General features: G+C 33.4%; 1 protein-coding gene across 5 annotated transcripts in view; it reads left to right on the top strand.

Moving 5' to 3' along the window:
- LOC111874751 (C-factor) overlaps nucleotides 1-15,304 on the top strand; it is a 32,685-nt gene that overhangs the window by 10,930 nt on the left and 6,451 nt on the right. For 2 of the 5 annotated variants that reach the window (XR_002844610.1, XM_023870499.1), the window contains exons 1-5: nucleotides 1,506-1,593; nucleotides 3,050-3,252; nucleotides 5,477-5,736; nucleotides 6,769-6,858; nucleotides 7,509-7,861. Coding sequence is in view for 3 of the 5 variants with exons in the window: in XM_023870499.1 (XP_023726267.1) it covers nucleotides 3,069-3,252; nucleotides 5,477-5,736; nucleotides 6,769-6,858; nucleotides 7,509-7,861 (887 nt within the window). In the remaining 2 variants the exon portion in view is untranslated. Of the gene's footprint in view, nucleotides 1-1,349; nucleotides 1,594-3,049; nucleotides 3,253-5,476; nucleotides 5,737-6,768; nucleotides 6,859-7,508; nucleotides 7,862-15,304 lie in introns of those variants that run through there. The other 3 variants (XM_023870502.2, XM_023870501.2, XM_023870500.1) reach the window with 3 other exon arrangements.

The raw sequence follows: 15,304 nt of genomic DNA, 5'->3' as shown, positions 1-15,304 counted from the left end.
TATTATTGTGTCATATATGCAAGTGAATTATTTCCTCCCTTTGCATTCCCTGTCTATGCAGCATGTACTACCAATCTCATCCTCCTTAATTTCTTAATTTGATTACCCTAACAATATTTGGTGAAGAATATTGTCAGCCACTGCCTGAAAGCAACTTGAATCAGTCCTATGCATTGGTTAGCGTATAAATATCATCCTTTACTACAAAAAAAGTGCTATAATTTTCCTCTCCACAAAGTGGAGCTTCACATACATTGGGTGATGTAACTGAGATTGGAGGAACCATGTAATATATTTTTGCTCATTTTATTATTATTTTATCACATATATGGAAATGAAATAATGAGGCCCAACAGCTCAGCCAGTCTGAATGATTGTATTTTTGTTCCTGTCATAGAAATGCTTCTCATCATCATCATATTTATAGCCACTTGGAGGTCCATCCAAAATTATGTCATATGGGTACCAAGTGCACGTTTCCTGGTAATGAGGACAGCCAATGCATCCAGCTTACCACCCAGCTCAGTATAGTACCAAGTCTGAGAGTGTGTGGACTTCTAGTCTCAAGATTCCCTACATCCCCTTACAACCTAATTATTATCCATCAGGCCAAGTTCATAGGTTATGAATATTTTTCATTCAGTGTATCATCTTTTAAAAATTACTTCTGATTCACTGATCCAGGTATAAAGAAATCTAGATTTGTATTGTTAAGTTTCATAGGAGTAAGTTCACAGAGACTTTGTGATAATAGTTATCTCCCATCATGAATACTTCACTACTTATCTACGATTTGAACAGCCAGGAGACAGACTTACTGTCAATGAAAAAGTCAGTGTCGTATAATAGGTAACTGATAAAGCCATTTTCCTTTCTCTCTCTCTCTCTCGCCACATGATTTTTCGCATGGGATGGTTGAAAAAAAGCTGATTTTTATATTTGTACAAGGTCATTTGATGATACATATGTTGTTTTTGCACTGTTTAGGATTATCACAGCAGCTGGTGCTTGTTGCAGCACCCACAAGCTGTAGCACATACATTCCCTTAAAGCTTTTGTGCACACATTGACTGGTGTTGGCAGGAAGACATCCAAGCATTATAGAGTGGATAGAGGTGCCCTCTGTGACATTTAGGTAAAGGATCTGCAGCAGATACCTGTGACTTCTGTGGCAGTTAACATGTTAAAGATCAAAGGCCCATAATACGAGTAACAGATAAGAAAAAATCCAGCCTTTCCTCAGTACACTGACAAATTCCCAACACAAAATTCACAGAGTGCCTGGAATGTATGTGCTGTAATTTTCTTATTCTGTCTTCCTCTGTTTAGTATTTTCAAATTTATTTCAGGCAGCATTAAATGCTGTTACACGTTCTATGAGTGTTGACCTCAAATCTGATGGAATATTAGTAACCAGCATGCATCCAGGATGGGTGAAAACAGAAATGGGTGGACAAAATGCAACACTTACTGTGGAAGAAAGTGTCAGCAACCTTATTAAAACAGTTTTGGCTCTGAATGAGAAGCACAGTGGAAAGTTTATTCAATATGATGGGCAGGAGGTGCCCTGGTAATTCAGTGCCAGCTTACATTGTAAGTGAGAAGAAAAGAATTTCTTGATATTTGAGTTTATCACAGTAAAGATTCATACTTGCAGTCTTCTGGGTCATAATGCTGTGTAATCTGGTAGATAGCTAACATTATTCTATCCCAAAGATGGTGACAGGCTTGTCCTCCAAAATTCTGGTAATTTGGGTAGCCTGAAGATGGAGGCAATATTTTCTCTGAATTGCTGGTGACCAGAGGACTATGAGGATTGAGGCATATTTTCCTTTGAAACATTGATTAATACCTATAAGATTATATGGTGTAATAATTCACGATGATGTAAGTCTTAATAGAAAGAAATATGGAGGCAAGGATGTATGTAATTCATTTGATTATACTAATATACCTTACACTAGTGCAATTTAAATAAGCACAACATGTTATAAAATGGTGTTTGACAATCATTTACAACAGAATCATTGAAGAATATATTTTTCATAAATGTAATTTATTTTAATGAGACAGCAAGCACTTTTCAGAATACATGCACTCCACATTATATGCAATTTTGAAAAATGTGATATTTTTATGTGCTCAGCTAATTTAAGTTAATAACACGAATTTCTTGGTTGATGATCAAAAACTGAGGAAGGGAGATTGAGGAGCAAAGTATTGTGTGCATGGTGGAAGAGGAATGCAAGGTGTGAAGGGAAAATTATGTTTGATTTATGCAATTTCACTCTTTGTGATCTATTTTTTTAACACTTCTGTTGTATAAATCAAGGAATACCTGTACTTGACATTTTTAAACACTATAAATTTGTTCCATAAAGTCTAGTTTAATATATTTCAACAAACTGGTAACCAATGACAGAGATAGAAATGAACCACGTTCTTCCTTAGTTTCTTGTGCTAATTAAACCTCTTACTTGTTCATTAAGATAACCTTAGTGCTGGTATAAATACTTGAGATGTGCCTGTATAAAAATGTCTTTACATTTTAAACAAACTCCTCAATAATTGTGGTACTATTCTGCCCTTAATGTGCATGTATTAAAATTAATAAAACTGGAATTGTAGCGTTGCAAGATGTAACAGATTGACAATTATTCATGTCAATGGATTGCTGTTTCCTCCACAGTGACAGTAAGCTCTCAGAGTTTTATTTTGTGTTGTTATGCACGTCCTCTTCTTGAAATTTATAGTTATTTGCCTGACTTGCTACCATATTTCACATATCTTATGCTGTGCAGAAGTTGGAGCCATCTCTTTGATTAGTATACTTACATTGTACGAGTACTTAATTCCAATTTAGCAATAGAGGATGTGTAGGTTTTGTGTGGAATATGGAATATGTCATGCTTGGTATTGATGACATTTATATATTTGAAGCAACTATGGATTCTGGAATACATTAGTACAGGGACCAGGTGCATTTACACTTATCATAAATCTTAATGATTTACATTGCTGCAAAATGTTTGTATCTATTTTATTTCAGTCTGAAAACTATGTAAATAATGGCTGAGTATCAAAGTTCAAACATACATCTAACTTTCTTGTCACCTCATGTAAGACATTTATTGGTGGAAATAGGGGATGAAATCCAGAATAGCTCAGACATTTATATGTCCAACTCATATCTTACTTCAAATAATACACTTAATTGGAAAGAAATCGATATTTTATTTGGAAATTTGCCTGGTAAGTGAATTATTGTGACTTCTAGTATAATGAATATGTGCCACTTTTATTCAACTGTACTACTGCAGTCCTAATACCATATGAATGTGTGTCCACGAACATGAAATGGCATGACATCTGTTTGTTTCTGTAAATGTAATTGTCATTGTGTATGTGTATGTACGAGGGGGTACCCAAAAGAAACCGAACTTATTTTTTTTTAAACTTATTTATTCAAATTTTAAGCACAAACCTTCAATCCCTTCAAAGTACTCTCCACTTACACTAATACACATGTCTAGTCTTTTATTCCATTTTTCAAAACATTGTCTAAATTCATCTTTTGAGATGCTTGACAGCGCCTCCGTTGTTTTTTCCTTCACCTCAGCAACATCAGCAAAACGCTTTCCTTTCATGTCTCTTTTCATTCGAGGAAACAAAAAAAAAGTTTTGATCATTTTGGGACTCTTCTTTCAAAGGACAGCATGCTTCCACGTGACCTTGTTTTTGTTCAGCAGTCAGCAGTCGTGGCACGAATTTCGCAGCCACCCTTTTCATTCCCAAATCTTCTGTCAGAATTCGCTGAACTGAGCTCCAAGTCACTCCCGACAGCTCCACAATTTCTTCAATGGTTCGTCGTCGATCTTCCTTGATGATTTCACGAATTTTTTCAACATTTTCATGTGTTCGGGCTGTGGAAGGATGACCAGAACGAGGTTTGTTATCAATTGACATTTCACCATTTTTGAAACGGGAAAACCACTCAAACACTTGGGGTTTCCCCATAGCATCATCCTTGTACGCCGTTTTTAACATTTCAAGAGTTTCTGTTCCACTTCTCCTGAGCAAAAAGCAGAATTTCACCGCCGCACGCTGTTCACGAAAATCAGCCATTGCAAAAACGACGATCACACAAAACAGTTGTCACTATAAACTCTGCCGAAACTAGTCCTTACCTTCTGAAGCAATGGTAGTCGGCTTATCGACTCAGAAATGTTAGCTCTATGCGCTCATAGCCGCAAAACACGGTACTACAAAAGCTCTGCCCACAAAAAAATGAGTTCGGTTTCTTTTGGGTACCCCATCGTATGTGCATGTGCATATTAGAGAAATCAAATTTTCTCTGTGTGAAAGTTTGTATGGAATGTAAATGTGCTGTTAACAAAGGGACATAACTCTGTGCAGGGAAGCCCTTCATGGGAAAGTGATAGTCACCCAGCCAGTCAAGAAATTACCTTTCTTTTATGGAATATTCATTACATGTTCATAAAAGCCTCCCACTGGATCCTATTGTGAGCCAGATAAATCCAGTCCACACTTTCACACCCTCCTTACTTAACACATTGGTGACTGGCCATACTGCTCAGCTACACCCACCTGCTTTTATAAACACATTTATATAGATATAGTAGAAGTGGAAAGTGAGAGTGAGAATACTACATGCACATCTGCAAGGCTTGCATTCTGTCTTCAAGAACTACATATAGATGGCATCAGGTAATGGAAAGTTGATATGGGCACCAAAATGAGAATACTTGGACCCTACACCTGCCAATAGCCAGCAGAAATATGGGGATTTTCATGAACTGTTATCAGTGTGTTAAGATCCATCTTAATGTTAACCTCCCATCTATGCATGTCATGTAAGTGGTTTAAGTATACAAAGAAAAACCTGCCCTTTACCAGTTTCTATACTAGAAATCCTGCTTGAACTGTACTGGTATGGAATCTGAGCTTTCACAGTAAAAAACTGACATCTAAAAACCTGAGCTACGACATTGACTGGATTTTCATTTTTATATGGCAGAATTGTGTCTATAGAGCTTCATCTTTAAAACTCTTTGTGTATTTGCATAATTTTAACTATAGTATATTTTTATTTGGGTTTTACTGCATGTGACAGTGTTGAATAGCTTTCAGTATTTATCATATGTTACAACTGTCAACACAACAAATAAAGTGGGAATATCTTCAATGAAGACAATAATGAGAGGTGCCTGATGAGGTGCCTAAATTATAGGTTGAAACATGTAGCCCAGTTTACGCTTACATTAAATAGTAAGATATATACCAACATCTGTTGTCTTCATTGAAGGTATGATATGATAAATATTATATACACAACAGAATGCAATCTATAAAGTTTTTTAAATAGTGCTCAAATTACAGTCCCTATCATATATGTTTTCTGAACGCAATACAATTTTCAGATTATGGAGATGAAATGAAAGTTCTTGGTTTTCAGAGTGTTTTAATATTCACAATCAGCCACGTGAATGGTTTGATAGAGTACTTCACAATCTATGGCCTGTATTTATTGAAGCCCACAGAAGCATTATAAATTGTGAACTTCAGCAATTAGAACAACTGTGGAAACTGTCACAGTGGACCAGGAAGGAAAATGAAATCCAGGAATGTTACAGACAGTTTAGTAATTATTCTCTAACTTCAGCTGTCGAAGTTGTTTTACTTCTTACTGCCATACTTGAGCGATCATTAGGAAATGTAAGTACTGTAAAAACAATAATTTCACTTACATAGTGTCTTAATTTAAGATTACTTGATGTATTGAGTTTTCCCTTTTAAAACTCAAAAAGTTTTAGCCTCACCCAAATTCTCTTATTTAGTTTCCATTGTTCTTAAAAAAGACTTTAAATAAAGGTATCCTTCTAGTTGGACATCTGAAGCTTCATATCCCTTTCGAACACACTGATGTGTACAATAAGTAAGTATTAAATGATAAGGAACACATTCTATGAATAATGGCTTTGCAAATATGACAATGTGTTCTTGTATTAAAAGCCTGTAATATAGTAACTATGGGTGTGTGAACAACAACATTTTTAAACTCAGAAATGTTGAACTGCAGACTGAATTTGAACATCAGACTTTTTAGTTATGTTTATTTGCTGAGCCTAAAATGTATATTGGTTCAGGTGCATTTTGTGTTATTGTCTATGTTACATGTTTTGATATTGGGAACTATGAATAAAATCTTAATTTATCAGAACTTACATAGAACATTTAATATTTTCCAGTGGTAATTCAAATATTTAATAAAATATAAATTGAAGTTGGTCAGTAACTTTTCATCTCTCTCATCAGCTCTAACTTCTAAGAATATTTCTTTATCTAAAATTAAGTTCATACTTAATTCAAACTGAGTATACATTAATTCTGTGAAGAGTAACAAATTTTTAATTAAATCGCAATACTCATGCACTACAGAATGTTTGTTACATGTTAACACATATTTCATTCTTTTTCCACAAAGTCATGTAGGCCCACTGGAGACGTGTCTCACGTTTAGTTTCTCATGAGTTTTTTAATGTGAGTCTGCAGTTTCTGTAGACATCTTATGGTCTTCTTTTCTGCAAAGAGCCTAGTGGTTTTGCAAAATAACTTCTGAAGCTGCTTTTGTATGAATGGGGGAGTTGTTCTATATAGTATGTTTTCATCATTTAAGAAATGTGTTTTGTGAGCAATATTTACCAACTCTCTGACAAAATTATGTCTTCTGAATAATTATTATTATAGGTTTTCCTCTTGAGAGGTCAGAACGTTCCATTCTTGCTCAGAGATCTCCTGTCAACTGAGGAGTTGGTTTCTCTCCTGGGAATTGTTCCTGTAAGTAATCAGTAAAGTGTATCGCTTTCTTTTAAATGCAGATTTTTACAGGTAAAGTTCAGGATAATTTATTTTAGTTAAAATAACCTGCTTTGAGATATTTTAATAATTCATACCTGGTGAACTAAGAAATATTTTACCATGAGAGTGATGATATGTGTACTGTCATCAAAAAATTAAATCAAAAGTAATATAATTCTTAATAAGTGAATTTATGAGACCTATTTAGTCTTGAGTCCAGAATATCAAAAGGTGGCTACAGGTCAGTATGATAGGAATTCTAGTGCACATATCTTGCATATTCATATGTAGTGTTTAAGTGCCAAAGTATGATTTCCTGTGCAATGGCCCAGTGCCCCATGTTACTCAGAATTCCTACAAGGTGTATGAGTACGTTTTATAACAAAACTGATGAATCATGTCATGTCAAGTAATCCTCATAAAATGGTTGAACATTTCTTAAAATTCCTACACAGTGTCTAAGAGCCATTGGATATCATTGAATTTGTACATGGTGATTAAGCTGGCTGTGAAATAAATATGAGAATATTTGTACATTGCATTTTGTGTTAATTGGATTACATTTGAATGGGGGAATGCTTGCCAGTTCAGATTTTGTCAACTGAACCCCCCCCCCTTTTTTTTTCCAGATTGCATTTATGCAAGTTCTGTTGGGAACACCATTAGCACTGAATCTTCGAAATGTAACATGGCATGGATTTCCATGTTCTAATGAAATAAGGCCTGAACTTGGTGCTACACTTTTTTTGGTCATTGCTTCAATTGGAGAGATACTAGCAACAAACAACTTCACTTTGAATTCCTTGCCATGTCGACCTCAAGTTTCTACCCTGATGTACCATTCAAATTTGTTAGACGGATGTTTCCCAGACTTGCTGAAACATGACACAGAAACAAGGAACATATTACTTAATTCATCTCATATACCTCGTTCTCATGTTTTGTACTGGAATGCCATATTGGAGCATTATTTGCAGTCAAGGTAATAGTATCAAACCATCTTAATTACTAAAGATGTCTCCCTTCTGGGATATAACACCATGCAGTCCACTGAAAGTCAACTTATATTTTGGAGAAACGTGTTGTCTGCATATTCAGATTTGAAGAGAAAGCCAAGCAAGAAACCAGCATGAAGCTGGCAGCAAGTAGAATCTTGCTTGGCTTTCTGTTCATCCCTGATGACAGAAGCAATACATTCCTCCAAAACATCAGTTGTCTTTTACCAGACTGCATAGCATTACATCCCAGAAGTTACCACCGTTAGAACCTCAAATCCAACTTCTGAGTTATTTTTTGTGTGGGAAGCTATTGTTACTGTAATGTGACTTCATTGCTTAATGGGTTTACTATCATCACAGTTTCCATGTATGTTTCCTGTATGTTCTGTTCCTTAGTAACACTGATTTTATACAAAATAGTGTATCACTATAGCTGTACAATATGCAGTAACTATACAGCATATGGAAACATTAAGGAACTACTGTAATTAATGTTACAGGGCACTATTAGAAGAAATTATATGAGGTCATAATGATTTAATTCTGTTCAGTTAATAGATTATTTAGCATTGAAACCGGATTTAGGTGTAATGGAAAACATGTGGTATTTTAAATACTATATTGTTTTCAATCAAGATGCAAGGTCTTCTATAAAATTCATTTATCTCATGAAGTAAATGTTCAGTAGAACTTGGTTCACTACTAATGCAAATTGTGGACTGAAGTGCAAAACTTATTTTCTATGCATAGAATCACTTACTGCAGAGATTGGTTTGGTGGTTCATGGGTCTGTTAGGCAGGGGCTAAAAGAATAGATTTTTACATACATCAGCATTTCAGAGTATTCACAAGTGTGCAACTGGCACTGAATATAAAACTTGTCCAACAACACTCACAAGACAATCACAGATAAAATCGCAGAAACATCAGTTCAACCATAGTTAAAATCTAAACTGAATACCTCAAATAAATAGATACAATGTTACACATACAATTATACCAACAAGATAATTAGCAATACACAATAATTCTCCTTCCTTAACTTACAGTTACACTTAATGTCTATATTGATGCCTACTGAGGGACATCCATCAGTCAGCATGCACTCCCCTTCTATTCCTTAGCTGTTGATCCTGACAGAAGAGCAAAAATTCATCAACAGTATATGATGCATTATATATTAGGACATCTCTTATTTCTTTTATAAACTGTTTTTTATCATGTACTAAGTTAGATAAATATCCGGGCAGACTGTTAAATATTTTTATACTCATGCAATGGACCCCTTTCTGCCTCATTGCGAGATGTGATTGTAGGACATGTAAATTTCTTACGTGTCTTGTCGGTCTCTCATAAATTGAATAATTAAAAGTAAAATACTCCAAGTTAAAACCATAAAAGTCATCAGAGATAAAATATATTGAGACACCAGTGTTAATATATTTAACTTTATAAATGCTGGCCTACATGACTCTTTATGTTTCATCCAAATTTTTATTCTAATAGTCTTCTTTTGTAAGAGAAAGATCTTCTTGGCCTCTGACAAATTACCCCAAAAAACTATTCCATATCTCATGAGTGAACGGAAGTATGCATGATATATCATTTTAAGTGTTGTAACATTACTGTATGGTTTCATAATTCGTATTGCATAACATGCCTTTCCCAATCTGGGTAACAATGATTCAACCTGTGTCTTCCAATTCAAGCACTTATCAATTTCAATGCCCAAAAATTTAATATGAGTTTCCTCTTGTAATAATTCATTGTTAAACTTTAAATGTACAGGCATATTGTCACGATTGATTGTTTCAAATTTTAACACTTTAGTTTTCCTCAAGTTTAGGGATAAGCCATTGTATTTAAACCACTGAGTTAAGGAATTTAACGTACGTTTAGACCTTTCTTGAATTTCATACCTGACACTAATATAGTTGTATCATCGGCATACAACAATGACTTATTGTCAGTACTTAATGCTGATGGCAGGTCATTAATATATAAAAGGAACAACAAAGGACCCAAAATCGAGCCCTGTGGCACTCCATATTTGACAGTTCCCCAGTCTGAACAGCATTTACCATTTTCATTATTATAGAGTTCAACTCTCTGTCTTCTATTTTCCAGATAGGACTTCAACCATATTTTTATTTTACCACCAATGCCGTATGTTGCTAATTTACTCAAAAGAATATCATGACTCACACAGTCAAATGCTTTTGTCAAATCACAAAAAATTCCCAATGAATGATTGCGTCTTTCCAACGTCTATAAATATGATTAGTCAATGTATATATTGCCATTTCTGTGTTACTGCCTTCTCTAAATCCAAACTGTGCAAAAGACATTAAATTGTTTGTATATATGTGTTGCTTTATCCTATTGTACACCACTCTTTCAAAAATCTTAGAAAAACTTATTAGCAATGATATTGGTCTATAGTTTGCTGTAATTGCCTTCTCACCTGTTTTATATATAGGTCTTAATGAGGCAAATTTCATTCTATCAGGATATATTCCATGCTCAAAAGATGCATTAAATATGTGACACAATGGTTTACTTATCTCAGTTATACAGTATTTCAATATCATACTAGAAATGCCATCATATCCTGTAGAATCTTTTGATTTTTGCAACATAAGTATGCTCTTTATTTCCACCTCTGTTGTAGGTATTAGCCTCAGTTCAGGGAATTTATCAAATTTCAAAGTGTCTAAGAATTTAATAGCTTCATTTTTATTGGCACTTTTCGTTTCCAGATTCTCAGCTACAGTTATAAAGTATTTATTGAATACTTCTACTGCTTCCTTAGTATTAGTTACTTTGCTATTCCCCACTTTCAATTCGGTTATATTATCTGGGCCCCTCCATTTCCCAGTTTCTCTCTTAATAATCTTCCAGGTTAATTGTATTTTGTTTTCTGAGTTACTTATAAGTTTTTGATAGTACAGTTTCATAGTTTCTTTTATTACTTTCGTTAATGTCATATTTATAGTATGATTCCAATCTTTCATCCTTTGATTTTTAACTAAGTTGTATAAAGCTCTTTTATGATTGCAAGATGTTCGTATACCTTTGGTTATCCATTTATTGGTGTCTTTCCTTTTTTTATACACCAGGGGAAAGCTGTTTTTTTGTAAAACTGTTAAGAAGGTATTATGAAATTTATTAAATTTCATATTAACGTTCTCTTGATCATAAACTTCTTCCCAATTTTCATTTTGTAATGCCCGTTGGAAATGTGCTATGTACTCATCATTGATATCCCTAAATGCTCTTACATTGTCCATTTTCTTTATATCCTGTAAATTTTCAAGTACTAAGATTTGTCCATCATGGTCTGAAAACCCGTTTATTGTGGAATGGGTTTGAAATTTATTGAGGACATTCTTATCTAAGAAGAAATGATCTGTAAGTGTGACAGAAGTGGGACCTATTCTGTTCGGACAGTCAATTATTTGAGCTGGATTATAAGTATCTAATAAGGATTGTAACTGTATTTTTTTATGGTTTTCATTAAGGTAATTTATATTTGTATCACCAAAAATTATCAGTTCCAATTTAAGGCTTACTAAATATGAAAGTGTAGCATCCAGCTGCTCAATAAATTGGCTGATGACCCCATCTGGTACTCTGTAGACAAATAAAATACATAATTTCTTATTATACTTTTAATTATCTTCACCGCACAGGCTTCGAAAACCTTCTCCCTACTTAACTTATTGAGATCTGTCTTTTGATATGTTATATTATTCTTAACTAATACACAAACTCCTCCATTCTTAGACATATTACATGAAAAACCTGTTGCCATTTTATATTTTGTCATGAAGAACATGGATAGTTCATCTGCACTCAATGATGCTCACTGATACATAAAATATCAGGATTATTATATACATCATTTAAAAAAACAGCTAATTTTTGTTTTTTATTTCTAATACTTCTTATATTTTGATGATATATGACTAGAGAATTCTGCTGACTGTTGTTTCCATTTTGAGTTATTCCCATAAAATATCCTCACTTCTCATATTTGGGATCTTCCCACGTCTTCTAGGGGGAATAGTTTGCGACACTACACTAGCTATTCTCTGATCCTCAATTAAAGTTAACTATGTTATGAGGAAGTGAGTATGCAACTTACATTCCTATATGTGCAACACAAATTGTTACTAATAACAGTGAAAGCAAGGGGATAAAACTTAGAATTTATAATGTACACTGCAGTGGGGCTTGATTTATTTGTCTTGTCTCAACAGTATATGAAGTATGAAACCTAAAGGTCATATACAAAAGACAGCAGAAAATACAATGAATACAGTAAATTCCCAGTTTTATGGTATCCAAACATCTGGAATTGATTGATTGATTGATTGATTTAACATCCATAACTGTTACATTATGTACAATTGGACAAGTCAGTTTTATAAAAAAATATATGAGATTAAACATCACATCAAATGACTAATAATATAAAAAACCATAGAAAAATAACATAATAAATCCATTAAATATGATAAAACAGTGGATGAGTATAATAAGGCAACAAAAGCTAAACTATAAATTACATGCAATATCTAAAATAAATTACCTAAGTATCTTTGTTCTATTATTAAGCTAATTCTTGTAAAAATATTCTTGAAGGGAATAAAAAGCTTTGCACAACAAGTAATCCTTTAATTGACGCTTAAAAACCTTGAACTCTTGAATACTTCTTATTTGAGAGGGCAAGTTATTATACAATCTTATTCCCATGTTAATCACACTCCTTTTACAACGTGAGGTGTTACATGGTTGGACATATAAATTCTGCTTATATACTGTGTTATAACCGTGCACATCTGAATACGAGATGTTATATATCCTATTTTTCCTTAAAAAACACAACGTCTCAAAGATATACAATGAAGTTAAGGTTAAAATTTTAAATTCACCAAAAAATTCTCTACACGATATCCTGTTATTGACTCTTTTGATCAGTCTTAAACATTTTTTTTGGATTTTAAATACAGTTTGAATGTCCTTTTGACCACAGCCCCAAAAAATAATACCATATCTCAATAAAGATTCAAATTTCGCAAAATACACACTTCTCAAAATTGGAAGACTGACCAAATCTCGTAAGGATTTGATAAGATAGATGGTTTTGTTTAATTTTTGAACTAAATGGTGAGTGTGAGAGGACCAACTTAAATTCTCTGTAATATATATACCTAAAAATTTTAAATTAGCTGTGTATGTTATTTTCTTATTATTCAAATAAAGTTCCGGTTTATCAATTTGACGGGGACCACGTCCCTGAAAAAAGAGTGCTTTTGTCTTTTCAATATTAATAATAAGATGATTTACCGCGAACCAATTTTCTAATTGATGCATAGAAACTATAGTTTTATCATTTAAAGATTTAAGATTTTTGTCAATAATTAGTATATTGGTGTCATCTGCAAATAAAACAACTTTCGCTTCATGAACAGCTTTAGGCAAATCGTTTATAAACATTAAAAACAAAAGAGGTCCCAGAACCGAACCCTGAGGAACACCGTACTTTATTTCCTTACACGAAGAGGAGAATGATTTTTGATTTGGAGACTTGGCATCAACATGGTCAATTTCTACAAACTGGGATCTACCCGTAAGATATGATCTCATCAAAGAGAGTGAAATTCCTCTAAACCCATAAAGTTCCAATTTAGCCAACAGTAATTTGTGGTTTATCACATCGAAAGCCTTGGAAAGATCCAAAAAAATACCCAAAGCAAAAAACTTATTGTCTAATGCTTTCTGAACATCCTCAATAAATGATTGCAGTGCTGTATGAGTTGATTTATTTTGTCTAAAGCCATTTTGGGCATCAGATATCAAATTATGTTTATTTAAGAAATTCACTACTCTGTTATATATTAATGTTTCAAAGATTTTAGAAAAAACAGGTAATAGTGAAATAGGTCTATAATTAGATAATTCTTGAATTCGTCCTCTCTTATGAATAGGGCGAACTTTGGCAATCTTCATCTGATCAGGAAAAATTCCAGTACAAAGAGACAAATTAAAAATAAATGTTAAAGGTTTACAAATAGGTTGAATACTAAATTTTACTAACTTTTCTGGGATTTCGTCATAGCCCGCGGAGAGTTTACCTTTTAGTTTACTACTCACACTAAGTACCTCATTTTCTGTAATTGGTACGAAAAAAATCGATTTAGAAAATGGAGTAACTTTACATGCTTGGTCATACTTAGGTTTTTGATCATTTAATTGGTTTACCATTTTTCCTGCAATTTCAACAAAAAAAGAATTAAAATGACCGGGAGTGAGGAGGGGGTCTAAGTCAGTCATGGAGTCCACATCCGAGGTTTTATAATTTATTTTAAAAGCTTTCCCTGATTCAAAGTTTATAATTTGCCATAACGCTTTAGAGCGGTTTGTTGATTTTTGGATGAATCTGTCGTTTTCTTTTTTACGAGCATCTGCTAACACGTTCTTATAAATTTTTTGATACTTTTTTATATAGTTCAAAGAATGCCTAGGAAGAATCAACTTTTTCTTTAAGTAACATAGAAATTGAAGCCGCTGTCTAGAAACTTTTATCCCTTTAGTAATCCATCTGGATTTGATGTTTTTTACATTTACAACTTTTTTTATATGAAACATGTTCAGGAAAAGGTCCCGATACTTGTCTAAAAAAAGACTATAAGCTTTGTTTACATCAGTTTGGTGATAAACCTCGTCCCAGACTTCCCTTGTTAACCTCAAGTTAAATAAGTCGATATTTCTTTTAGAGAAAACTCTTCTTTTGGTTTTTTCAGAGAAAGGAACATGAGAATTTTCTACAACTATGTTCATAACTAGCGCAAAATGATCCGAGTAGCCCATTTCGACAACATTTGTTGAAGTAGGATAAAATACTTTATTTCTAATCATTACATCAATTAGAGAACACGAGTTAGATGAAACTCTCGTAGGAGATTGAACCGTATTTAATAAGTTATTTGAGAGCAACAGATTTAATAGAGTCTTTTGAAGTGAATTCTTTTGGAGTAAGTTTATATTCCAGTCCCCACATATTACTAACAAGCAACCTTTGTTTAGTACCCTATTTATAGCCTCATCTATTTGATTGAAGAACATTTTTACGTCACTATTTGGAGATCTGTATACACAGATTACAATGATTTTAAATTTCACTATTTCAATAGCTGATATTTCCAGTGTTTTTTCTCTACCAAAGTTTTTTAATGGAGAAACCTCTCTGATCTTAATTGATTTGGAAACAAATATACAAGAACCACCATGCTTATCATTTATTCTACAAAAACTATCCGCAAGTTTATATTGATCAATATTTAGATGCAAGATTTGATCACTTAAAAGCCAGTGCTCCGAAAAGCATAAAATATCTGGCTTTTTGGGCCATTGCGAGAGCA

Source organism: Cryptotermes secundus, unplaced genomic scaffold (genome assembly GCF_002891405.2).
Source record: "Cryptotermes secundus unplaced genomic scaffold, Csec_1.0 scaffold838, whole genome shotgun sequence".
In the NCBI taxonomy this organism is placed as follows: domain Eukaryota; kingdom Metazoa; phylum Arthropoda; class Insecta; order Blattodea; family Kalotermitidae; genus Cryptotermes; species Cryptotermes secundus.
This window is presented reverse-complemented; position numbering and strand designations above follow the sequence as displayed.